This window comes from Parus major, chromosome 1 (genome assembly GCF_001522545.3).
Source record: "Parus major isolate Abel chromosome 1, Parus_major1.1, whole genome shotgun sequence".
In the NCBI taxonomy this organism is placed as follows: Eukaryota; Metazoa; Chordata; class Aves; order Passeriformes; family Paridae; genus Parus; species Parus major.
In genome coordinates, this window is record NC_031768.1 from 15629840 (window position 1) to 15657839 (window position 28000).

General features: G+C 37.8%; 1 protein-coding gene across 9 annotated transcripts in view; it reads left to right on the forward strand.

Moving 5' to 3' along the window:
* SCML2 (Scm polycomb group protein like 2) overlaps window positions 1-28000 on the forward strand; it is a 71862-nt gene that overhangs the window by 13420 nt on the left and 30442 nt on the right. For 4 of the 9 annotated variants that reach the window (XM_015633845.1, XM_015633885.1, XM_015633875.1 and 1 more), the window contains 7 exons: window positions 29-136; window positions 6079-6147; window positions 12707-12777; window positions 16800-17034; window positions 21015-21103; window positions 22555-22798; window positions 25965-26000. In XM_015633845.1, coding sequence (XP_015489331.1) covers window positions 115-136; window positions 6079-6147; window positions 12707-12777; window positions 16800-17034; window positions 21015-21103; window positions 22555-22798; window positions 25965-26000 — 766 coding nt within the window. In that variant the 5' untranslated portion in view covers window positions 29-114. Of the gene's footprint in view, window positions 1-28; window positions 137-6078; window positions 6148-12706; window positions 12778-16799; window positions 17035-21014; window positions 21104-22554; window positions 22799-25964; window positions 26001-28000 lie in introns of those variants that run through there. The other 5 variants (XM_015633902.1, XM_015633893.1, XM_015633910.1 and 2 more) reach the window with 4 other exon arrangements.

The following is a 28000-nucleotide window of genomic DNA, read 5'->3' on the forward strand; positions in this document are numbered from 1 at the left end:
CCTAACTTGTTGTATTACTGCTCCACAGGAAACTGTTGTGCTGAAAGGAAGAATTAACTGGTCTTTCAACTTCAGCCTTTTTATTGTGAGAGGGGAGATCACAGACGTGTTACCATGAGGAGAACAGCAGCGAAAGGTAAGGCCTGGTAGCTTTAATCCAAGAGGAAAGAAAGTGGGTAACCTGCTAAATTCTCTTTTTGGCGCTGGTGGGATACAACATGACAATTTGCTATACTGTTAGATTAAGGAAGACAGTAAGACAGTTTGTGATATCTGCTGAATACAGGTAAGTTCAAACTTCACATTGTTTTAGAAGGCATATGTTGAATTTGGCTGTCTTGGGTTCTACAAATTTCATGAGAAGAATTCTGTCTTGTGAAAGTCTAGAAACCATTACTGCACTCTGAAATTGAGGAATGTGTCTAGATGTGCTGAAATGTATGGCATTATTCTGGAGCTGCCTATAATTTAGCAGGATAATAACTTAGCAGTACAAAGAATCAGATTTTATCACAATGAATGGCATTAGCAACTGTCTTTTGAAGATAAAATTAATATTTTAAAAGAAATTCATCCACAAGAGCATGGTGTACTGCAAAGGTGTGATTTTTGCTGTGTCATGTCTGCAGATGTAAATTGTGAGCTAAAATAGAGAGTGAGACTTAAGAAGAAACAAGAGTGTTTGGGCTGGTGAAATAAAAAAAATAAGAAGAGCAAAAGATCCACTGTCTGAAACCATGTTGCTGCTGCAGATTAGTAGTCCTCCCCCAGAAAAGGCTACTAGCACTTTTGTACTTTCCTTGAGCTTTCCACCTTCAACCCAAGCTGCTTTATGGGCTTGTGTGTTCCCTTGGTAAATAATTGTCTTTTGCTAGAATAGATTTTCAGTAATGGCAGGAGTCATCCATTTTAATTGTTGCACCAAGAGTTTATGGAGGAAGTCTGTTCCCTTCTCTTGTAGGTTTTCTGCATGGCTGTTGTCTAAGTATAGTCAAAGAGACTCCCTGTTCCAAGCACATAAGAATCCCGCTAGGGAAGCACAAAAAGAAAAGAGAAATTTCATAGTCACTCTGTCTGGATATCCTCAGCTGTGTGCACTGAGGCTTGGTGAAAGGTAGCTAAAAGGTGTTCACAACCCTGTGTAGTAGGGAGTGAGAAGGCAGCCCCTTCCTGAGCAGTGGTAAGTCTTGGGCTTGTTTTAGTAAACTTCATTTGAGGGTGGGTAGTTGGGTTACTCATGGGAAGAGCAAAAGGTTTTGTCACCCAAAGGTATTTCACGTACATCAGTAAAAGAGAAGGGGTTTGTTTGAGAAGAGCATTTTCCTGTCATGTTTTGAACACCCAGAAGAGTTGAAGACTTCAAGGTGGCTAAGTGGTAGCTGCAGAAGTCTGGAAAGCATGACTGTGAACTTCCTTTTCCCCACATTGGACAACAAGCAAATAACAAGTCTTAGAAGACAGCACATAGATGCCTTCCCATGTAGCACACCTTTCTGGGATGAAAACTATTGCTGTTAAAAGACATGATTCTTTGCCATCACTTAGACAAAACAATCATCTAGCTTGCTGAAAAGTTAAGTCTTCTAGAAAGAGGTTGCAGAGTTTTAGTGTATTTCAGGCAAGAAACTAGAGCTCGGTACAGGAGCTTATAAGAGGAATTACACATTGATCACCAGGATTGTCTTTGTCCAGAGCTTTACCACTGCCTTCTCTGGTTATTTTTTTATTTAGTATTCACAAGTCAGTCAGGATAGCTTTGTCTTTTTTTTTTTTTTTTTTCCCCCTTTGTCTCTAATTTCTTAAGTGATAGATGTGGTTGCTCTTGCCTGTCTTCTGTTGAGTAATCTTATCAGCAAGATTCTGTGGTTAAAGATAGGGTGGGAGTAATGTAAACACACAGATCAGTATGATTGAATCAGTAAGCAGAAAGCACTATGTTAAATAATCCTACTCTTATCTTGGCTTATATCTAAAGCTTTAGGTTATGAAGTGCACTCTAGAAAAGAAATAGTTAGTGAACAACAGAATATGTTGCTTTTAAAATTTCAGTATATGCAATACTCTAATCTTGCTACCCCAGAAGAAAGAAATCTTTCATAGGGTATTTAGCCTGTATGTGGTATAGGCTAAATATATGCATAGTAAATATATAAATGCTGTGTACTTACATGTATTACTTTATTTTCAAAACTTTTTTCTGAAAATGCTCGTCATCATTTTTTTTAGAGAGCTGGGTAGTGTTTGATTAAGTCCATTTGATTAGGCAGAATTTGATTCTGAGTCTGGTTTTGGAAAATGATCTAACACATACTGTGTTTTACATTGAGAGAATGTAAAACACTTTTCCCTTTAAAAATAGATAAGGGAAGATAGATGATGAATTAAGATGACCTATTTTTTTTTTTGTTACCATGAGCTTCAAGACTCTAGGACTAATAAGTCTCTTATGTCTCCTCTTTTCAAATCAATTTTTCAGGTTTCAAGGAATTAGCCATTAAATGTGGCTAGGAGCTGAATGTGCAAGGGGTTGAAAAGAAAATACTCTTTGTACCTGTACAATTATTTACAGGTACATATTATGTCCTTCATTTCCTCATTTTTTGAGGTTTGACCTCAAAGCTTGACCCAGCTGAGGATGATGTGCAGAGGGAGTCATCTTGTTCAGCCCAGTGATTTGAATAATAGCTTCTGTCTAAATTTTCTTCTGTGCTCTTTGGAAACTAAATTTATTAAAATACAGAATATCAAAATTTCAAATGTAGATTGGCATGCATTAAAAACCCGAAGTGTTTATAAAAGACTAATACTTACAAAATTTTATTAATAAAATATTACCTTTTTTTTAATAAAATATAATTTTTTATCCACCCTAACTGCCAACATTGGAAAAAGCACACCTGAACACAGCTGAGAAGTAGAGACTGAAATACAGACTGAGAGAAAATTTTCTGGGGTGGCAGTAGATACAAGGTGTCTCATATAGAAACAGGTTGTTGTTTCTACCTGCTAGTGACTTTGCATCTGCTTAGACAAAATACTTCGGCTTTGTAATGGTATTCCCAACTTCCCACTGAAGAAGGATGGAATTCATAAAAGCAAGGGGATCCTTTGAAACCAATCTTGGTTTTATTCAGACTTATTCTTGGATGCTTCTGCATATGCTGGGTGAGATTTATTTGTGCATTTTAAAGAGGAGTTTTCCAACCATCAAAAACAAGTGATAGTGACGGTGCTTTGTGTTTACTGTGAAAGAAAATGCCTCCACCTCAATTCAAATAGTTTTTTAAAAAGCTGTTGAGAAATTCACTTCTCATTAATATAATCATCTCTTCTTTTCTTGTAGTTTTTTTGTGGCTGGTAAGAAAAATATGTTGCCAAGAGTGTTTTGTTTCAGCTTTCATATTTGCTGTGATATTTTTGAAAGAGGCACTAAAGCTAGCTGGTACAGGGAATAAATAATTTGTGTCATGATTGTCAGCAAGAGCACATGTGGTGTCCAGGCTACAGTTTTTCACATTCTTTCACCTGTTCTTGATGTCTCTCATCATGAAAGGCTGTCATCTTGTTTTTAATCTGGCAGTGTTGGGTAGATTCCTTTTTATGACTCTGTCCTTTTCAAGCTTTGGGTGTTTGCAGGAAGTAGTTATTAGTTCTCTTCTTTAAGTGCAGTTCCACATAAGAGACTTCTTGATTTCTTTTTTGGACATAGTCAGATTAGGAAGTTAATAGTTATGAAAGCTGACAGCCTGATGTCCATGATAGTACCATGACTGTTTGTGGAAAAACTTGACTGAGGTTACAGAACGTGGCAAAAGGTCCTGGTGTTGATTGCTGCATCCCAGTAGAAAATTACTTAGATTCAGCTCAATCCCAAAGAGGCTGGATGAAATATATTTTGACCTGTAGGATGGAGAAGGTGAACGTTAGCCTTGCATGTTTTCAGTGTCACTGAACTATTTTTAGCATTATCCCTTGTGAGATTCCCACAGGTAGTTGTAGGATATCCACTTGTGTGAATATCCTTCAGCTCTGCTCCTGAGGATGTACTGAGATTTGAGCTCTGTGGGCACTGTCCCAAATAATTTCAGCAGTTCCATGTGAAGCTGACCTTCATAAGCAGTTTTTTTCAGGAACCTATATAATAGAAAATTTTCAAAAGTAAACTTCTTCCAAAAGAAAGAGCATGTACGTCAAGAGAGAAGATTAAGTCAAGGAGTAAACATAGTATTTTGTTTCCTTTTCAAGAGACTTGTAGTTTTGCCCATGTCTGCTTTAGGAGAAAAAGGTGGTATTTTTACAGTATTTTGAGCAGTTATGTAGTTGTGCATTTTGTAGGACTGTGAGGTCTGGGTTTTCTTGGAAGGCAGTGTGGTCCTGAGTACACTAATAGGCTTTAATGACCCTGACTCAACTGGGGCATTTACCTGCCCTGCTCAGGACCCCATGCCAGCCCCTGCCCCAGTGATGCTGCAGCAGAGCCATTTCCAGATGACCACAGCCCTGGCCCATGTCCCATCCCAGCCCCAGCTGATCTCCTGGGATGGCACCCAGTGCTGGGGCTGCCCCCAGAGCCACCCCCCTGGTAGCTCCTGGACAGAGTGATGGGGTAGCTCTAGATGGTGAGGCCCTGCCTGGCCACTCCCAAGGGTGCCCTGGGCATTGCTGTGCTCTGGGCAAAGGAACATCACATCCTACCAAGCACAGAGCCACATGGATGGCTTATCCTCTCCTCAGTGAGTGGTAGGAGAGGATTTTGGGACTGGTGACAGAAGATTGTCATGACTCAGCTCTTGCATTATGTGGCAATTCCTTGATAACGGAAAATGTGAGGTGAAAGTGCTGAACAGCAAACATTGCTTGTCAGTATGTTTCAAGAAATGCTTTACTTACAGAAAAGAAATACTGTTAGGACTTAGTCTTTGCTGCAGAGCAACTCATTGTATTTCAAGTGTTTCTGTCACCAAATGCTTCACATTCTAGGTCAGGAATGTTTTTATTTCAAGACCAAGCCAGTTAGTAGCTGTAGGCTTAAAAGCAAGTGAATACAGCTACTAATAATTGGCTACTAATGTGGTCTTGCAGTATAAAAGTGAGCCTTCCCTTCACCTGTACCAGTTCAGGCTAAGTGGGGTAATCCAAGATGTGAGCTAGGCACAAGCCTAACTAGAGGATCAGTCCCATTCCCAGTACTGAGGCATTTGCAGACCAAGAGAATTACTCTCCTATGCAGATCCTAGTAAAAACAAAAAAACTTTTTAAATCTGAAAACGTACTTGCAGTTTTGTTGTCAGGTCAATATCATATTTGAATTGCACTTGAGTCCATGAGTGTCAAAAGCAGGTTGCTAAACAATGTATTTTAAAAGGAATGAGTAGAACTGTGTCTCTCAGTCTCTTCTCCATTAAAACTGCCCAGTTCTCCTGCATCTCTCATACATGCTGAAATTCATCAAAAATGAAATGTGGCAGACCTTTTCCTGACTGTGGGCCAAAATGCATGATAGAGAGGGTAGATTCTCTTGAATGATTCTTTTAAATAACTGATGCGTGCACTGAGATAGCTACTTTGAGTACTTGAGAATTTTATATTGAGAATATTGAGCGTTAAAGAATCAATATAGAATGAAATTTTAACTCAGAAATATGGTTTTAGGATGGGTTTGGTTTTTTCCTTGTTTCTCAGTTCACAGTGATCTGCATATAACTAGAGGTATAAAAATATCCAGTGATCTTTAGGATCTCAAATTGTGTGTAGGTTGAAGTAAAACTTAAAAAAAAAAAAAAGGACAGGATTGCTATCTGTTCAGCTGATAGTCTGTATTCTGCAACTAGATTTATTCTAGTAATTGATATAAAGTAGTCAAAAGCTCTGCTTTTTCATGCTGTACTTTTCAATATATTTTGATAGAAAAATAGTGTGGTGATTAAATATAGAGTATAGATATCTTTTTGATGATGCACTGAAATGAATAAAATAAAGTGAAGATATTCTGTATTGTTTGAAAGCATTCTGTGTTATGCTGGACATTGTTATGATGTGAATATTATATTTGTTATGTAATGGAATCTTGTCTTTTAGATTCAAAGAATATTAAAAAAGACAAAGATGGAAAGAATCAGCAGGCAAACAACCCATCTTTAAAAAGTGGTAGGTATTGCAGCTGTCAGGTTATTAGTTAAGGTACTCTAAAAGAAAGTATGTGTTTGGATTGTACTGTTTTCTGACTTCTTTCTTTTTTTGTTGGTATTTCTTGGGATATTACTGGTGGGTAGTTAAAAACATAACCTTAATTTTTGTCTAGCTCTTGGGAAAGTATGTTTTGGTATAGAAATTAATGGTTGAAACTGCTTGAGTTGAACCTGCTAGTTTTACTAGCCAAGATAAGTACCCTTTGTATGTATAATCAAAGATGCTATGTAAACATTATTATTTTTAAACTGTTACTGATTTGTCTGTTCTTCTCATCATGTATTTCTGTTTCATGCCTTTGCTGCTGCTGTTGCCTTCTATTTCCTTAATATGTTTCCTGGTGCCAAAAGAAGGTTTTTCACTTTAATAGTTTTGAGTTTTTAGGAATGCTAACTGGGTTAAATTGTCTGGGATTCTAATTTTGCTTTAAATAATTGATTTGAAAACAGAATTTGTGGTATTTTTAGTAAACTGAGCAAAAGTACACACTTGCCAGAAATGATCCAGATTCTTAGCTAACTTAGCCTCTACTATCCTCAGCAGGTGCCATAAGGCAGTGTATACATGAGATTGCTGTCAGGGTAGCTTCTGTGGGCTGCAGTGAGACAACAGCAACATCCTAAGATACCCTTCACATATTCATGTTCTTTGTTTGAATTTAGGCCAGTAAGAAATGTCATGAGTAGTATTAACTAAAGTACAAAATCTCTTCAGGAATTCTTGAAAAAATGACACTGAACTGTTTAAACTCTCACTCTGCTCACTTTTCTGCACCCTCTGACTCCTGATGGATGATCTGGTTCCTCTTGGGTACTGGTGGAGACAAATAGCATAGTCACTGATCAAACATGCCAGGATACTGACACATTCACTGGATAATTGAGGTAATGACTTTGCATAAAAGATACAATACCAATCATAGTACAGCCTTCAGCTATTACATTTGCCAGAGCTAATTTTTTCATTTTTTGGGATTCTGGCCATCAGAGAATAGCAAAGGTTGGAAGCAGCCACTGGAGCTCATTTTAGTCCAACCTGCTGCTGAAGCAGGATCCCCTAGAGCACATTACTCAGGATTGCATCTAGAAAACTTATCTCCAGAGGAAGAAAATCCACAACCTCTGTGGGCAACCTGTCATCTTTGTTATTTGTCCCTGTTACTTTTTGCCAGAAAAAGAAGTGTATTTGTCTATTTTTCCTTCTTCTGCAATGTAAAAGGAGCTCCAGTCAAACTAGACTCAGCGTGTCTGTTTTAAATACTGTTGTTTGACATGACTGATGGAGTGCTGTAAGACACCCCCCACCAGCAAAGTGCTTTTCATATGTGGATAAGATAACCATATTTAATGAGTCACTGGAAAATGTCCCTGCCTCCTCCTGCAGTTGAGAGCAAGGTGTTGAAAAAGCTTTGTGGAGAAGCAGTGCTAAGCAGGCAAGCCTTATTCTGTGTCCTGTGTTCTTGACTTGGTCTGTGCTGTTAACCTAATGTCTGGGAACTGAACTTCATCATGAAAACTAGGCTCAGCTCTGTCAGACAGAGAGGAGTTTCTTGCAAGATCTCTAGTTTTCTACAGATGAGATAATTTTTTGTCCTGTGTTGTTGCTTGTTGGTGGCAAAGGAGCAGAAAGAGCATCTTGATGCTGGATGAAGAAAGGTGCCATACAATGCTTTAGGCTAGCAGCTAGGAAGTCTCCAGAGTTTCCAGGGGAATGTGATAGGAAAAGTCATAGAGGAGATACAGAGGTGTGAGAAGAATGGGTTAAAAAATTGACTGAAGTGAGTAGAGAAAAACATGAGAAGGAGAAAAATTCTAATTGAAGGATCACAACATACAGAAAGAAGTACAAGGTATAAAGCGGAGTATGAAATACCTTACACTTAAACTGCTGTATTTTCAAGAGTGTGTGAACAAAAATTAAAAATAAATCTCATCTTTGAAGAACAGAGATTGTGGGATGAAGACTAGAAAAGATCCGTCTCCATGTCCAAAGTCTCAGATGGGTGCCAAGGAAACCTAGGGTGATCTGAGAAGACATGACATGTTCCATCTGCCCAAACAGTGTTTAAGCTATGGTGATACTGTGTTAAATTAACCTAAATAAACCAGGACCTTAAATTCTACCAATCTGCAAGTGGCAATTTATACTTTAAATCTTCAGTTAAAATTTTGTAAAACTTTTGACTTAGACTAAACTGAAGAACTACATATGGGGAAAAAAGATGGGGAGCACTTCAACAAAGTGGGCATTCACTTATTCATGGCAGCAGATGTGACGCCTCCAGGGGTAGTGATGCAGGGGACTGATTCTTGCTCCTTTTGGAGAACTTGTAGTGACTGAGGAAGTTCCACCATGACTGGAAAAGGTCAAATAGTATATGCTGTCAAGAAGGACAAGACAGGAGCACCTGGGGAAACAGGCTGGCCTGCCTGATCAAAGTCTTCAGGAAAATTATAAAGAAAATATTTCTGGAAACCATTTCCAAGCAAATAAAGGACAACAATGAGGTTAGGGACAGTGGAGGTAGATTCACCAAGTGTGAACTCTGCATAACTGATTCCCTTTTGGGCATGGTTATTCTGGAAACAAGGGAGAGCAGTGGATGTTGTTCATCCACTTCAGCATATGGATGAACCATCATACTTTAGCAAGGCTTTCTGTACAGTTTCTGCAGTGCCCTTTCAGCCAAAGTGATGAGGTGTGGTTTGGATAGGTGGATAAAAAATTGACTGGTCTGTCAGGCAGTGGAAGGTCCACCCTGGCAGATGATAGCTAGTGGCATTTCTTATGGGTCAGTAGGGCTGATGTTATTTTATGCCTTACTATCAGATGGGAACGATTGGACAGAGCACACTGCCAGACCAGTTTGTGGGCAACATCTAATGGGGAAGAGTAGCCAGTAGGCTGGAAGGCAGGACTGCCCCTCAGATGGACTTGCCAGTGCTGGGGAAGTGGAGTGGCAGGACCCCGGTGAGACGCAATGGTGAAGGAAGAGGGAGCCCTGCAGCAGCCCAGGGGAAAATTGAGCCTGGAAAGGAATTTAGCAGGAAAGGCCCTGAGTGTGGACCAGCAGCGAGCTCTTGCGGCGAAAGTCGTCATCTGCATGGGGATCCTGCAGACAGCCGGCCGGGAGGAGGCGTTCACTCACTGCCTTGGGGAGTCTGGGAGACTGGCTGGAGAACTGTACAAGGTACAAGCCGCACGGTACAAGGAAGGCACTGCTGTACTGAAGTAGGCTGGATTGAAGTCCTGCAAAAGATTGAAGGAGCCAGAATGCAAGATGTAAGCAAAAAAAATACTGAAACCAGAAGAAACGTTTCTTTTTCAGCTAAAAGAAAGGAAAGCTTTTGGGAGATGGTCATGTTATCTTCAACCACCTGTCGGGCAGATGGAAAGGGGACGGAGCCAGTCTCCTCTCAGAGCCACCGTGAAAGGAGAAGTGACAAATACTGGCTGGAGCATAAGAAATTCCTCCTTGATGAGGAAATCTTCACATTGAGTCTGATGGAACCCTGGAGGAGCAGGAGGCTGAACTGGAGACCTCCTGGGGTCCCTTCTAGCTTGAGTTACTTTGGGATTGGCAGGTTTGACAAGAAGTGATAGGGTATTGATACAGCATGGCAGAGAGCATCAAGGGTCATTGACCCATGGGTCAGTGCCAATAATGCAAGCAACTGTGGCATAAACTCAGTCCCTCCATTTTTAGATTAGTCAGGCTTTTTGCCATTGCTGCTTGTTTTGAATCACTATAGAAGAGCCTTACTCCTATGCTGGTTATAAACGAATATTTTTTTCATTTACTAAAAGCTCTAGTTACCTTCTGGTGTGGGTTTTGTTTTGTTCCATTTCCATTATGTGCTGGTTTGTTCTTTAGCATAAAGTTTTCTTTTTCTCTCTAGTTTTCACTATCCTGGTGGGTTATAAAGTTGTGGTTGTTGTATAACAGTTTTTTCTTAAGGTGTTTAATTCAGCCTGCAGATTTGAGTGTGAAGAGAAATGCACATTAAATTATTTAGTATGAGCTAATTTCTTAAGGATTTCTTGTTGTCAGAAACTGCATATTTCCAGGGTCTTTAGAATTAGAAATATGTATAATAGAATTGCTTCTTTACCTGTGCACTCTCAGAATACAAAGAAACTTTTGTGTAGATATGTTTTCAATGTGCTTATCTTTCTAGAGATGCATCTTACATGTTGCAAACATACGTGTGTCTCCTATATCTATAACTGCTAATTAAATGATAATTAGCACCATCTCTGAGAGCTTGGCTCTAATTTAATGCAGTATATCTTCACAGGTGGAGAGCTTCTAATTTTAACTCCAGGACATTTCTGCTTGATGCAAGAGCTTTTGATACCCAGGATTTAAAGCAAAGAGCTAGGCAATGTTGTTTTCCTCTTGGCTTTATCTGCAGCTGGCTGCTTGTGTTACCTTCTGTGTCTTTCTAGTAAATGTTCCCTTGAAAAAAAACCTGTTTCTTTCCCTCTGTATTTTTGGTGATTCCACAAACTTTATCATCCTGTTATTAAAATTGAGATAATTTTGGAAATGTTACTATATAATTTCTTTGGAGGAGGTGAACTGTTTCTCCTGCTAAATGCAATGTCACTCAAGTATCTATATTTGCCCAGTCCTTAACACAGTGAGGCTATGATGCATGACTACAGCTTTTACATCATGTTAGATCTGATACATCTGGGACACAACAAATGTTTCCTTTAGACTAGATTTAATGATGTAAATTAGGTCCTTTACTAAGGTAAACTGATTGAAAAACGTTTTTTTTTTTTAATAAAAGCATTAGGCAACCTGAAGTGTCAGCTTTATTAATAGAGTCCAGGATGAATTTTTGTAAGACAAAACCTTGTTATCAGTTCATAGTATTTATTTTTTGCATCCTCCTTGGCCTATTAATGAGAAGAGCAACAAATCTGGAGGCTACTTTCTGGGTAAAGCTCTGAAGAACTATTTCTGCCTTCCTGAAATACAAAAATATGCTTAAATTATTGTATCCTGCGTTTTGTAAGTAATACAAAACCAGTGTTACTACATAAATTTGTGAATAAAATTTTCATTCCAAAATAGGTGGAATACCAAGATACTGTGTAGAAGAGTCTTTGTTACCAGCCTGCATATATTCCAGACCACCAAATTAACAGCTTTTGACATTTTACTGACTTGTCTCTGACTTCTCACATAGCTAACAAGCACATGGCTTCTTCAGTGCCAAGGACAGATGACTCGTACCCTTTTGAATCTGTTTCACCAAATCCAGGACCTCAGCAGGCCCAGGGGATGGTTCCCTTTGGTTTGAGGCACTTGATATTGTCAGCTGAATGCTGTGCTCCTGCAGGTAGACTCTGGCTTTGAGCCACCACACATCCTTCACAGAAGCTGTGTGTGAGTGCTGGAAAATGCTACCATTTTCTGATCGTTTCTTTGCTTCTCCTTTCACCTGAAAACTGCAGAGATGTGTTTAAGTGTCTGTGGCAAGTGGCATTTTTGGAAGAATTACTGGCACACCCTGAGCAAGCTCTCCATCATCCCCAAGGATTTTGTTTTAGGCTGTGTGAGTGGCTGTTAGTGAGCCACTGGGTGGCATCACTGCATCGTTTTGGGTTTATTGGTGCTTTATTCTTCTGGAACATCAGAAAGATGCCAGCTGCCCAAACAAGAAAAATAAGCAAAAGAGCTCCCTTAGATAATTTAGTAACAAAAATATTAGCTGTGCCATTGTAGTTTTTCTCTTATGCTTTATATTAAAATAATTAATATGCTTACTTATATCTTCGATGTGGGTACTTCATACTTTTCCATCAAATCAAATGCAGTATCCACTTGCCCATGCACATAAACAATGACACTGTTAACACTGGAAAAAATACCATGATTTTGTTACTTAACATAGCCATAATATTTACCTATATATACCATATTACATGATATTCTACAAAAAGAAACCTTTATGTGACTTCAGATAAAAAGAGACAAAGATGCAACTGGAAGACTGTGCTAATCTCTTTGCTCTCCAGTGGATAGTATTCATAACATATATTTCAACAGTATCCATGTGTCTGTGTTTTTCAATGTATATCATCTCAGTACTCATATGAGGTTATCATATCAACTTTTCTGTTAAGGGAAATAAGATATAGCAAGGCCAATGTGATTTATATAAGGATGCTTGGGAGTTCCTTATGCAGAGAATTGAATCTAGATAGTCTGACTTGGATAATTTTGCATGTGGAGCCCCAAAAAAAAAATCGAAGGAAAGTTTATATTGATTTTGCCTATTGTGTGTTCACCCCTATAAATTAACATTACTCTTGAAGCTCCTTCAAGGTCTGTGTGTATTTCAAACGGTGGAGTTTCCATTTGAGAATGATTCTCCTCTTGAAAAGAATGTATTCTGCAAGATGGGTTTTCTGTTCCTTTCCTCAAATCCTCATTTAATTTAAGTTTCCTTTTAAAAAACTGTGTATATGGTCTTTTTTTTTTTAATCTTGTGTCTTCCAGAACAATTTAATTGGGATGATTATCTGAAAGAGACTGAATCAGTAGCTGCCCCCCTGCATTGTTTCAGACAGGTATGCCAGATAATGTTTTGCAAGTGTGTGTGTATGTATGCCTATTACAGGTGATCCTAGAAAAACTTTCACATTTAGACTGCTTGTAGACTTCCTATTTGACTTCTTTAGATCTGTAGTTATCAGTAGCTTACAGTTTTGGCAGTTACTAGCTACGGAAGTTTTTTCATTCTTGGTTTTTGCCTCAAGCCAAATTTTGAGGGTTTCATTAAAATTGTATCTTTGAACTCTGTTTTCCTTTAAAAAAAAAAAAAGACTAGTTAATGAAAACAGATAGTCTTGTCTGTGTTCAAAAATGTTTTCTACTTCTTTTTCAATAATCTTAGCTCTACCATGGTTTTAGTGAGAATTAAAAATTTGGCTGATTGTCAGAGGAGTCTTTCCTCTGCCCCATTTTTGAAAGATTTCTTTCAATTCTGTTTAGCTATAAGGTATGTGTAATAGAGTTTAGTCACCACTTTTTTCCTTGATCTCTAATATGTTTAATTTTATCTCTTACTGAGCAGAGTGCTTTCTACTTAGGGGTAACAGATACTAAAATTGAAAAAAAAAAATCAAGTGGACTATATGGGAACACAAAGGAAGTACTGGATTTATAATGAAGGGTGTTTAATGTACTATTTTGTGTTACGCTATACCCTACAAGTTTGATCCCCCCTACCCGATGGTTTGGTGTGTATTTGCAGATGCAGTTTAAATCTACCATCATGTGTAAGCTAATGACCTCCAGTTATTCAGCCCTCTGGAGACTGAGTCGGTCTCTTTAGGCATCTTTTTCTCTGTTTTCCTAAGCTGAGGTGTATCTTGTCTGTGTAAAGTTAAATAGGATTCATTTTGGTCTGTGTGCCCTCACTGTGTTAGGAAGATAGTTGCTAAGGAATTGGATTGTTCAGGTTCATAGACATGTAATAGGTGTGACAAACAGTGCATGTCTAGTTTAGTGGCTTGGGCATGTTCTGAAATTGTTTTCTAGGGTCTGTTGGTGGTCTGATTGTACTGTAAATGATACTGGCCTCCAGTGTGGGCCCAAACAAAAAACAGCATGAACTGAACAGTCATCAGTTGGTGAGTCTGAAGCAGTTGCAGGAATGGAGAATAAGGAGAGAGAAACGCAGGTGGTAGCATTTCCTCATATTAGGTCTTGAATCTCAGCTTGCTCTTTGCATATGAAGACCAAAGAGCCCCTTGCATGCTGCCTTCAATGAGAGGTGGCTAAAACTGCTAATGTCCATAGCTCTGGGTGGAGCTCCAGAAATTAATTTCACAGTATGTGTTTTTCACAAGGCAGACACCTCAAACTCCTCCTGAGTGAAGGCAGAGGGTGGTATATTGTACCTGGGTCTTTCTGAGGTTAATGCCATACTCACAGACGAAAAACCACCATGAGCAGATTGTGTGCTTCCAGGGAACATAAATACTGCAGAAAGCTGCTCAAAAGCCTTTCCACATACCTTTCTTGCATTTTCCTCTTCCCTGATAATGGTCAAGAAGTTTGAACTGAGCAACCAAATAATGACTTGAATAGAGGTGCTTAGGTGACATGCATTAAAAGAGATAAATCCAAACGACTTGGATTGCTTAAGGAGTGTGTGAGTTGGAAAGAGGAGCTTTAATTTATGTGCATAGCAAATTTCAAGACAATTTGCATATGCAGATTTTCAGTTCTAAGAGTCAACCTTTAAGTAGAAAGTGATATGCAATAGTGATAAGTGCAGAGCTAGATCCTCTCACTACATAATGTTTGCAGATCTCAGAACCTAAAGTGCTTGTGCTTTGTGTAGGACTAATTTGACTTTTAGTGGGTTACATGTGAATGGTACATGTCATTATTACTCTGTGTAACGCAAATAAATACACTGCTGTGGCCAGCCAGAAAATAAAGAGCAGAGAAAAACTTAATTTGATAATTACATTCAGAATTTGTGACCTGTGGGAATTTTAAAAGTTTAAATTTTGTGGTAATTAAAAATTACCTGGGGAACAATAAATTAAAGTCTCTACCATAAATTAACATACAGCTAATGGAAATTGATTCAAGTACTTATCTTACTTTAGAAGGTATTTTATCTGTTGCTTTAAGTTGTTTTTAATAACTACTTGAAATTTCAGTGCACTTCATATTCTTTTTTCTTGCCCTAAAACTTTTTCCCAAGTTGAAAATTTTAAATGTAAAAGCTCAGTCCTTTGTGGTTTGAGCAGAACTTAAAGTAAAGCTGTTACTGAGAGAGGTTTTGTTACATTAATTAAAGCCAAACTAGTATGGAGGACTTACCTTTTTGTAGAATGCCTTGAATTGTTGGTACTTAAACAAGCTCACCTTTTCCACAAAGAAGCAAACTCCCCAATTTCTCAATTTCTGTTGCTTTTCCTGGTTGTACAAAATAACAGCTTGACAAGCAATATCCTGAAATTGAATTGCCCTTTAAATTTAATATGCTTGGTCTCCCCTTTCAGCCAGCCTGCTGTCTGAGTGTAGCAGTGGCAGATGCTCACTGAATTTTGCTCGCCTCTTTGGCTTTTGGGCTCAGGCTCCTCCAGGGCTTCTGCTCTTGATCTAGGGTGTATTGTAAATAATGCACCTACATACTACACCAAGTAGAACAAGATGTATTTAGACATTTAAATGTGGTGGGGAAAAAAATACTGCTAAAACTTGTTGCAGGAGCAGATTTTCTCTTTCTTTTCCTGTGTCTGCAGACAGGTAAGTGCACTTTGCCTGCTGTGGGATCCTCACCCGCCTTGGTCAGGCAAGCACAAGGAGACATAGGAGTCCTGTGAGTGTGAATAGCCATGGTTTTGGGTATTTAATGTGCCCCCTGTATTAGAAGTCAGACTGTGTTAGTTTGGGTAGGGTAACTACTGGATTTAAATGCTATGGGGGAGGCTGCTTACAGTTCTGGGTGTCTGTATTCAAAATCAACTTTGTATTGAGGAGTTGCAGAAAAGAGTTTCCAGGGTGATAGGAGAATAGTCATCAACTCTTAAGAGAAATTTAAGTGCTTATTTAGATTGTTGGAATGGTACTGAGAAAGGGTCAGTTGTAGCTTTTGGTTTTATTTGCTAAGGTGCAAAAATAAATTAAATGATAGTGTTGCCCAGAAATTCCATCACTAAAATTTAGGCTGGAAATGAGGAGACAATTAAAGAGGATAGTGAGAAGCATTCCATCCCAGTTAGTGCTAATATAAGGCTTTGAACATCATTAGGTGAAGTCCTTGCCTGCAATATGACAGAAGGCAAGTAATCAGACTGCAATCCAGCCAATCTCTGCCCATAGTGTGTTGATCTATGAGTAAAAAATACCCTCTTTGTTCATCTGTAGCATGTGGCAAAAAGTTCTGCCTAAAGACCAAATTGCATTTGTCACATTTCTTTTCCCTGTGCTAATTAAATTGGCATTGCATTGTATGTTTGTGATTATATTCAGTTCTCTACAAATAAGCACAAGCTACAGTTTCTGTCTTAGCACAGAAGTTTTATACAACTTTAGGACTGCTTTCTTTCTTTAAAATGTTAACACAAACTCCTTTTCCTGTCTCCTTTCTTTGTAATGTAAGCATTTTTTGATAAAGAAGGGTCCAAATTTTGCTTAAATTTCCAAAATATTACTACAATGAGGATAATTATTTATTTTGAATGGAAGCTAATAAACCCTGTGGTTGGGATTTTTTTTTGTGTGTGTGTGTCTTGGGTTGTGTTTTGGTTTTTTGGGTTTTTTGAGTTGAATTGTCATATTTCCTAATGTCCTTGTATGCCATTCACTTCATGTCCTTATTCTCATAAAGATAAGATCCTTGTTACCCTTCTTAGCATCCTTATATTTTTAGAAAGCAATCACGCTTATGCAGTTGGTGGGTTACCCAGTTGCCTTTTCTGACTTGCTGCTAGATACTCAAAGTTTAAAAGCTTAATATTTATCATTTTTATGATAAATTTGGAAGAAATAAAGCTGTATATTTACTGGCTGGTAAATTCAGCAATATTTACAATAATAAGAAAATGTCTTTTGCCCTTTATTGTAGTCTAGAATTCCACCCAAGAACGATTTCAAAGTTGGTATGAAACTGGAAGCGCACGATCCTCGCAATGTTACCTCAGTTTGTATAGCTACAGTAATTGGAATCACGGGTGCCAGGCTAAGGTTGCGGCTGGATGGAAGTGACAACAAAAATGATTTCTGGAGGCTTGTGGATTCCTCGGACATACAGCCCATCGGGACCTGTGAAAAGAAAGGGGGCATGCTCCAGCCTCCTCTTGGTAAGTAACAAAGCTGCTGAATAAATGTGTGTGGAGTATTGCTTTCAGGAAGTCACATTTATCTTTTTGTCTTGGCAAATTCAATGGTATGAACATTTCACCAAACCATTATTTAATTGAAAAAGAGGTAAGTAAACTAATTCTGGCTAAGTGAATTGTGGCTTTTTCTCATTTTTTTCATTCTTCTGACATAAGAATAAGTGGCTTTGTTTGTTGTTGTTTTTTTTTTCAATAGGCCCTTAATGTTAAATGTGCCCATTCTATAAATGTTCCCTCACACACAGCCTGCCTTACACGTGTGTGTGTGTTCAGTGTTTTGTTGCATGATGCCGTGCACGCTCCTGTTGGGAGCCCTCGGAGAGAGAAAGCCAAGTTGTTCCTTTACTCTTGATCAGTGCATCTGAGCAGCTCACAAGAGGGTACTGGGAAGCCTCAGCAGGACTGTTGGAGGCACGCCCCTGCAGGGCAGTCGAGATGTTTCCATGGGCACCAAGCAAATTGATTGTGTTCTAGGACAGGCAGCATAAGGTAGGCAAGTGCAGCAGCATTCTGCTCTGAATTTTTATTCTGAGGAAGTAAAAGGAGCACTCCAGAGCTCTAGCAAACTGCAGGCTTAGACTGTGTGATATTCTCATTGCCTCAAATAAACATATGTTCAGGAATGGCAGATCAGTTTGTCATGGCTGGTTTGTGAGCACAGTGGATGCTTATGAGCAAGGCATAGCTTTCCTACGCTTAGAAATACCAGGCTGAACTTCTTTTGCCTTCCATGAGCAGTATGAGTGACAACATTGTGTCTCCCCAAACTGAGAAACAGTGCTTGGATTTAGTCTATTAACAGGGAATTCTACAGAGCAGTTCCTTGTTACCTGGTGAATGGTCAGAGATAACTTGGACTAAACCGCTAGAGGTAGTAAGATGTGACATTGCCTTTCTTTGCTGTGATTAACCTGTATATTTAGATCTGCATTCTTGTACTGTATTTGTCAATAGCTTAAAATTCTGTGTATGGATGGAAATATTTAAAGATTCCACAATGATCTGCAAATAGTCTTGCTTTTAAAAAAGCAAAGAATAGTGGATGGAAGAATAAGGAAGAATAATGACCAAAATTTACCTGAACACTCTCTCCCTGTTATCTTATGATCTTCTGTAATTTTTAGAAGATTCAAGAAATAATAAAAATAATAAACTAAAATTTAAAAAGTGTCTGTACACAGAAATTGGTTGCTGCCACTTTTCCATCTTACGGTTATGAACCTAGAACTGGTTTCGTGCCATCAGCAATTGCTAGAGAACTCTCATTGGCAGTTTAGTGAGGGTAGGTATGCTTTCTCTCAGTTGCCTCTCAAAAAGCTTGTTATCCTGCTTTAGAAGCAACTTCCAGTTTTTCTGTTTGAAAGATGAAGTGAAAAATATTTCACTACAGTGTGAATCTTGATTTGCTTGTAGAGAGACAGAGGAATAGTTGACATAACCATTAAGACACTTCACATAGACTATAAGGCTAGATTTTTGTGCTGTTGTGCTCTTCAGAAACGCATGAGAAGCAACCATGGTGTCAGTGTAGGAAAGTATTGCTTCTCATAGATACAGCTTGAGCCCAGAAAGGCTTTTTTTTCTCTTCTTTCCAGTGGATATATAGAAGTTTTGAATGAAAACACTGGAAATTCCTGACATTGGGGGAAAGTCTTTTTTTTTTCTTCTTCTTCATTTTTTCCAAGAAGTTGCTCAGTTTAAGTTCTCTGAAGTTCTTGATATAACCTTCTAGAATGAAGTGATACCTGTATGAAAAATGGAACAGTTTACAGGTTCCTTCAGTTGTATACTTGTACAGTGTTAAAAATATGGTTTCAGGAGCACAGCAGTTTTTAAAATGTGTTTCTAAGTCAGAGTGATGAATAAAACAACTCTGGTTATTTGTGATGGGGGCAGTTGTTTCGTTAAGAAGAGAAACTTTCCATGACCATCAGTAGGAAGGTCAATGCCTTCTCCTCAGATACTGTTTCTTTCTCTTACGTGGGCAGACTGCCTGCAGTGCAGTGCCTAACAAGGAGCTGTTTCACTGCACCCAGGCATGTAAGCTTACCTGTGCTCTGAATTGCTGGTTATACAGAAAAGAACGTGAGTGCCACTATTTTAGCCCTCCTGCCCTAGATTTTTCTAGAGATAGGCTGAATTCCAGCAATCAAACATTCTGGCATACCTAGATAAATTTTTGAAAAAGCCTTTTTGGCAGTTTTGCAGCATCCTGTTCCTGGCTAAAGCTGGGAGCTAATTGAGTGTATAATTACCTCCTGTTAGAAATTTAACCAACGGATTTTTTTTTCTTTAGTAGTAGGGAACCTTCTGGATACTAATGTTCCACTTCTATCATAAGAACCAACTAAAATAGTCCCTCCTACCTGATTTTTACATGGCTTTAATTATGCATGTTGCATAAGGGTTTTGAGAAAGTGATTATTGGAGCAAAGTGTTCCTGTTCCAGCCTCTGTTTTTCATAGATGAGCTTTTTGTTGTTGAGAGCTTAATGTTCTGAGCAAATTACTTTGCAGGTAGCATTTGCTCTGGTTTTACCAGGACAACTTAAAGGCCAAATGAAGTTAATTGAAACTGTTGTTTAGTTGTTAGTCCTCTGTCTTGCTTGTATATCTTTTTCTGAGCTACCTAGTTGGGAATATTGGGTTTCAGTAACCACACGTGTTCAGTCTTTACAAAGACTCTGGTTAAAAACCAGGCCTGACAATCAGCTCAGTAGTCCCCGAATTATGACACCATTTATCATACAGGAGCTGTGGATTAATTTAAGTGTTGCATTGGTAGTTCTGGCTGGAAAACTGTTTATTTTACTGAAGATGGCTTAAAGCTATGAGCTGAAGAACCACTATAAATGTAGTACTATAGCATATAATCAAATTTTAGATGACTAAATTATTTAACTGATCAGGAATTGCAGATATATTTCACTTTTCCAGTAACAGATTTTTAAGACAATTGTTAGAGATCAGTTATGAAGGAATTCATGAGCTCTTGGCAGATTATGGTACTATTTGCTTCGTGGAAAAAATTTCGATTTGCTGTATTATGTCTGTTTCTCTGCAGAACTGTTCCAGAATCTAACTGCTATAGAAGCAGAAAAAAAGTCCACTGTGTCTGTTATCTTACTCATTACTTTAAAACATTCATTTGGAAAGCAAAGAAAGTAAAAGGATTTTTTGTTTGTTTTGTTTTATCTTTTAACTGGAAAGTGGTTGATTGTGAGGGAAGATTACCTGGGATAAGAAGGTTTTCAGCCAAACTTTTGTTCTGTTTGAATAAGGTATTTCATCTAAACAAATTTGATTGTTGTTTATGATTTTTATTGATTTTATTATTATGAAGAATAATAAAATAGACTGGTTTATGTTTTTCAGTATGATACATAATTTATTAGAACTACCTTTTTTTTGTTCACTCTTAGGTGTTATTTGTTTTTATGGCTATTTATGTGTATTTATTTTAGTGAGAGAGGGAGAAGAACCAATTGCGCTGTTTTTTTGTCTGTGGTTTGGTGAAAGAATAACAAGATTCTCAAAAATAAAAAAGTATCTTCTCAATAAATGAGCTAGAACCTGAAGAGAAAGCTAGGTGCTTGTGCCACAGAAGTTCTACTGGACCAGAGAGTGTAGGAGACAACCAAATGGTCTGCTGTACTAGGACTTGCATGTCATTAAATCCTAGAAATTAATCTGTAGTACCTGATGTTATGATGAGGGATTTTGTGGGAAGTACCTCAGAAAAGAAATTAATCACACAGCTTTCTGCAGCTACAGCAATTTAATTTCTTAAATTTGTTAATTTCTTCTTAGCTACTTCTATTTTGGCTAAGTCTGAAATAGAGGGCATGAGGCATTGGTAAAACAGACTTTATAACCTTTTTCTCCTCTTGTATTTTACAAACTGAAAGTAGGGGTGTTTGTTTGGTTTTTGTTTGTCCTCAGGGTTCCAGATGAATGCATCCTCTTGGCCAATGTTTCTCTTAAGAACTCTCAATGGAGCTGAAATGGCACCTGCAGCATTCTTTAAGAAGGTAAGAAGAAAGGCATTTCTAGTAAACAACTTCTATCAATTGTTCCATGGTTGCATTTTTAATGAGAATGTTAAGGTATTACCCTGTTGTCTGCAGCAAAGACAGGGAAGGCAAGACTAATATTTAAAACAATTTTGAACTGAATTGAAATGCTGTGGAACTATAGAGAGAACTATATGCTATAGAGAGAAAGGAATCTGATTCTACTCCTTGGAGAGGACCATTTCGTTTTCTGAGCTGAGACTTCAAAGTATGGCATGTTATTTAGAAAAATTGTATTTGCTTACTTTTTGTCTCATGGATTTTAGATAAAATGCATATCACATTTCTTTAACAGCACTGTAGCCATGTGAATGTGCACAGGAGTAAAAAAAATAATGGTGGATGATACCCACTGTAATACAGTAGTGCTTGAAAAGGTATTGTTAAACATTTTCATTGGGCACACACTCATGATGTACGATGTAGTGAGAAAGTAGTTGAAAATAGCAGAAAAAGCCATTCAGTTTTTTAAACATGACTCTTGAGTAAGTTACTGTGAAATATGGAAAATTAAATAAAAATAACTAATATTAAAATGACTTGGTTCGAATTTTTTTTGAGGTGATAAAACCCTGTTGTCATACTGAGTGTGTTCTTTTTGGATACTGAGAGTGATACTGACAAATATGTCAGCAAATCAAACAGTTGGGTTCAGGCCTGCAATTACATCACTTGGTGTTAATTTCGTATAATTATAATTTTCTTTTAGATAAGATAAATTTTCTGAGGCATGATGAGCTGTGCTTCTCTGTGCTAGCCTGCAGCACATCTGAGATGGGCTTGGATAATAAGGTTCTTGAGGCTGAGGTGGTAATTTGTGTTCTGTCAGATCACAACTCCTGCTGTGGAGGTACACTTATGCCAGTCACATTCACTTCATTTTTGTTTTTCTTTTGTCCACTTGGAATTGGTCTAAGGCCAACTGAGTTAACAGAGGCCTATAAATAATGTCCAATGCTAATGAATTTTTCATGGATTAATTGAGAGGTAAAGCTTTTACCAGACAGTTATCAGTCCCCAGAAATATCCATGCTCTGCAAACCTCTTCTTTATTAGCATGTAATAATTTCATTTTAGTGTCTTGGCTGTCTTGCTGCCCAGACATAATGTATTGGTTGCAACCTATTGCTTATGTAAATACTTTTATCAGGGTCTTTCTGTCATGGAGGATATTGCTAATTATCCCAGCTGTGTTTGGGGGAATAGAATGAAGATTTTTGTAGTGCAGAAGAGCAAAGGCAAATTTGAAATATGAGTAAGTTTCCTTGAATATTGTCTATAACTTCCTGAGCGTAGTGACTATAGGTAGTAATAATGCTGAGGAAAAATAAGGGGCTGTTACTTAGTTTTGTTTTTCTTTTTCAAGAGGTCATAGAAATACAAATATTCTACCACGCTTATTTTTGTAGGAACCACCAAAACCTGTGCCAAACTGCTTTAAAGTTGGAATGAAACTTGAAGCTATAGATAGAAAGAACCCATACCTGATTTGCCCAGCAACCATTGGAGATGTTAAAGGAGACGAAGTTTTTGTTACATTTGATGGTTGGAGGGGAGCATTTGACTATTGGTGCAGGTGTGATTCTCGAGATATTTTCCCAGTCGGATGGTGTAGCTTGACAGGAGATGCATTACAACCACCAGGGAACAATGGTAAGATGACTAATAATATTGCTTAATTGTTTTTCTCCTCAATTACAGCAGAATTTTAAAAACCAGCTGGCTATATGCAGATAAGACTGAAGATTTGATTTGTGAGTAGCAAACAAGGATGAAATGTTGAATTTTCTTTATGTAGCTTAAAGCTAATAGAAATTGCTGGGAAACAATTTTTGCCTGTTCATAGTATCTCTGGCAACATGTTTTATTTAATACTGTTAGGAGAATTTCTGATGAGCTCTAAATTTTGCGTGCTTGTAAAGAATCTTGAACTAGATTTGCTGTTTGTATTATTGGTAGATACATGCTCCTGTTTAGTGATAGTACTATATTGGCTGCTGCAGCATTTTATGTTTTGCTAACTGCTAAGTAAAGTAGTCTTTGCTTCTGTGATGATTGCAGGTCTAAACTATATATTTAGTGTTTCTTCTTTCATTCTCATGAAATTCTGTCTTGCAGCTGCCTATTCTGAATGCTTTGTCATCCTCTTGCCTTTAGGGATGTTTGTTGTTCAGGTGCTAATGTCTCTTTAACTAATGGCCACTTTATAAGGAACAGCTCTCTACCTTAGAAAGAAGGGAAATAGTGTGAAGGGGGATATCCCTCAGTGTAATCCCTTTCCTACCCTGGGGACTTCTTGTCAGGTTTCTGTAGTGTAAGGCTTTTCTATCAAACCGTTTGAGCTTTTCTATCCCCATCCCATAAAAATTTGTCAGGAAGGGAGGTTTTGAAGGAGAGGAAGCATATTTTAATTAATTTCTTTATCAACCAGGATAATTTGTTCTCAGTGAGAATTTTCACAGCTGATGTTAGGTGAGTAAGGAACAAGTAGATAGGTGTCACAGAACTCTCGCTGGAAGTAGGAAAGGAACACGGAAAGAAGCAAGAAGGAAGAAATCAGTAAATTTTCCTGGTCTTTCCATCCCCATGGTTTTTCTCAGTCTTGCTAGCAGATGAAGAGCTATATGGAAAATCTGATTGGAATTAGTTAAGGGTAATTCTGCGTCCTTGCTCTCAGCTGCCTGTCTGAAGTTGCTGCCAAGAAGTCATAGTACCTGGAATTGAGTTTAGTCCATTGTGGCAGATTTCAGCAAAGGAGTAATTATGTGTGTAGTTGTACTGTCCAAAATGATCTGCTGGTACAAACCTGCAGTGAGAGGGAGGGAGAAAGTCAGGTGTAAATTTCATCAGAAGTCATCTAATAGGTACCACACTGACCTTAGTCTTAATGTTTCTGTGCTCCCAATCTCTAAAGTGTCTCTCAGCTTCTTCAGAAGGTTGACCTTGTCTTGGGAGATCATGAATGAGATGTGTTACTATGCTTAAGTTAATTATTTCTTTACTGTGGGGGTGACTGTGCACTGGAACAGATTGCCCAGAGAAGTTGCAGAGTCTCCCTCACCGGAGATATTCCAGAACTGTCTGGACACAATCCTGTGCTGTGTGCTCTGGTATGACCTTGCTTGAGCAGGGAGGTTGGACCAGATGACCCCGCTGCAGTCCCTTCCAACCTGACCCAATGTATGATACACAAGAGGAGCTGTGTAAATAAATGGCATAACATTTTTAAAACATATTTTTGTGACAGTTTAGATTACTGAGTCCAATTTCATCTTCTGGAAAGAATATTATTAAATTGTTTAGTCTACTCTAATTTCACTGCTGGAAGGCCAGTGATATTTTGAGGTAAGATACCCAGAATTTTTTCTTGCCTGATTAGTGCTTGATAGAGTTCAAAGTTGTTTGACAATAAGTAAAGCTGGTTATGTAATCCAGTTCTTCGGGTAATAAACCAAACAAAATTCAGACTTGAAATACCTGTCCAGGTAGGATACTATTGCTTTGTAATGAGAAACAAAAATGCTCCAGGCATTAATAAAATCTGAAGCAAGGTTCTTACAGATTTGTAGTTAAAACTGAAAATTTTTGACATGTAATAGAAACTGAATGTAGAGGGGTGTAGGCTGGAGTTTGTTTTATTTTGATTCCAAAAGTGAGCCCAAAGTTAACTGCAGTTTTATTGAAATTGTGTATTCAACAATTAAATAATTGTTGTAAGTAACAATTTATAAAAATTAAATTTAACAATATAAATTGTTGTAAGTAACAACATTATAAATAACTGAGCATAAGTAATTTTTTATTTCTATTTTGCTTTGTGTTGTTATTTTTATTTATTTTATATTTTATGTTTGTGTGTGTGACTTGTTGAATTTACAGCTGGATGGAATATGTTTTGCTCTCAGGTTAGGTTTTTCACTGTTATTTGTTCGCTATTGAGCCATTAAAGAACTGCGATGACAATCCTTTATTAAGATGTAAATAATAGCTTCAAGAAGAAGTAATTGCAATTCAGAAATGTGATGAAGTTGTCAAGGTTCTTCATTACGTCACAATAACACTGACTACTTCAGTATGATATGATAGGTACTACATTGCAGGGATTTGCTTGGAGTATTGAAGTTTTATTCTGGTCTGGACCTTTTTCCTGCTGGTTACCTCAGTATTTCTGGCTTGAATTTCTGCAACAGAAAGTGAAAACAATTGATTTAAGAGTGGCTTGAATTCCAGAGTGAATGTGAAAAGTATTCTTGATTTTTGTAAAGCTGAAAGCATTTAAACATGTTAAATCACTGCTTAGAGGGCTGAAAAAAAAAAAAGCCTCAGATTTTAGTGAACATGCAAAGCCAGAATCCTTCAATCTATGTGTGAAAGCAATAAAGGATGCTTTAAATTTCATTCATACCTAGACCAACAGTTTCCTGCCAGGAGATGTGTTTTGGGGTCTAATTTAATCTTTTGAAAGAGAGATGAAATGCAGTAAGGCAGACAGTATGAAAATTAGGGAAGATTTTATTTCAGCTGTCTACTGTCTTAGCCTTTTAGGATTCCCAGAGAGAATGTAGGACCTCTGCCATGGGAAGTGTTTAAGAACAGTTTAAATGCAGGCTTCTAGCATGTGGGGGATTTTTTTCAGACCAGATTGATTATGTCTTATTTTTACTCTTTATAAACTCTATATTCTGTACCTCTCCATTGGTATTAGACAGCTCATGAACTAAGGTAGAAGATAACACAGAGATGTTAGGTGAAAAGTTGTTTTGGATCAACTGTTCAAGACCTTAATATTTGTTTTTGTTTTGTCTTTGGTCCTTACCAGAAGATGTAACTTCAGTGGACCTGGCTGGATGTCAGGGTATGTGCACAGTGGTATGAAATGGTACCATTCAATATTTATACTATCAGAAGTTGTGCTTAGCTAATACTGTAGTTCATGTCATTAGAAACTCCAGTAGCAGTAATTGATTATGTATGGTTTGACTTCAGTGCTTGATGTTGACTTGGCGCACTGCCTCGAGGTTAGTATTTTAAGGATGCAGTAGATTGTTTTCTCTGTGTACCTCGATCATTTAAATGCTTTTAGAGATGACTTGTTACACATAAACAGTATTGTGAAAAGTACCTAATGAAAGAGATTGACATGGTAATGATCTGTACTGGAGCAGTCTGAAGGACCACCTGCTCTTGAAGGCTTTCTCCAGCACTGGCTGAAGGCAGATGTCTGAAGAAACGCATAACCACATAGGAGACAGGTTTGCACAAGTTTTCCTAGTATCTGTCCATCTACAGCCCAGCACCTTCCAAGCCTAGAGTAATGTTTTTATGCTGTTCACCTTCTCAGGTACTCAGCATAAAAGGGGAGGATTTTGATCTAACCTGTTCGGTTATATACTAGAGCCATCTGAACTTTTAGCTCCTACAACATAAGGCTTTCTCTACTTAAGTATATTTTTTGTGGAAAAGGAGATATTCCTTTTCCTTGCCGATGGTGTCATTTGTTGTCATTGTTTCTTGTACTGAAACAGGTTCTTGTACTTCCAGTACTTTTCAGGAAGATTTTGGGTTTTTTGTTCAGGGATCAGTTTTATTTCTCTGGTCTCCCCTGTTCTTCTGTACTGTTTTCGTTTCACTTACAGCATTTTTGAGCCACTGGATCCAGAAGTGCACAATATATGGAAACTTAGTGACATAATGGTGCCTTCTGTTACGTTTTGTGTTCCTTCTGTGATTATTCATTAACTGATACTTGGGATTTTTGGACTTTTTTACTGATACTGTATGCTTCCCTGGAGTGAGTATGAATGCAAAAAAAATTCAGTCTTGTTGCTTTACTGTTACCGCCTGCATTTGCTCATTCTGAAATCTGGTTATCTCTTGGGTCCATGTAACTTCTGCTTTAGATATACGATTAAGAAAGCTTTTAAAGTTTTATATATTTCGCAGTTTTTTTATTCACTCTGTTTCTAGGCCAAATGTATTTAACCACAATAGACTGTAATTTTTACTTTACTCAGTTGAATAATAGAAATCTGTTACTATATGCAAGAATATTCTTGATATTTTTGTATTGCTCTGTAGCTCGTTGTATTTGGAGGCTTATGATTGAAGCAGGCAGCAGGTGACTGGAGATTGTCAGAACAATTTCTATCTGCTGTTTCTGTATAAATACATTTTACTGTTTAGCTATTACATGTAAATGGCAGTTACTTAGGCAACCCACCTTTTTATTTATAATAGAAGTAAAACCTTTTCCATAAAACAGAGAAGACAAAAGAATGATTGGGGACAAGCCATGTGGGAAACAATAAGTAGTTTCACCTGCAAAGATTGATTTCAGTATTAAGTAGTATCTATCATTTAGATGTGAACAGCATCTGGAAAGAGAGCGATCAGTTTCTACATATCCATGATCCCTCCAGCCTTATGAAGCTGGATTTTGGAAGGATAAAGGTGATGCAAAGAACTCAAAAAGTTGGAATTGCTCTCTGTCCTTGAAAAATTTGGGAAGCCAAAGGAGGATGATAAAATAATTTTTAAAAAACCAAACAAAACACATGATACACTGTAGCTTTTACCCTTAGTCATATTCTTTTTTTCCCTCTCCTCTGTCTCCCCCTCTTCCATACCCTGTGTCCCCTCATTGCTTTTCTCCTAATTTAGTGCATTTATTGTCAGTGAGAGCAATCTTCTTTCATTATACTAATCAGCATGTTGATGTTAAAGGTCTCCTTCTAAAACTGTCTGCAGCAATAAGAGTAGTATAGGCTCACGTAGAGGTTTAAAAGTATCTTGTTTGTCTATTTTATGATTTCTTAGTTTTATTTAATTTTCAGTCATGTTCTCAGTGTTTACTTT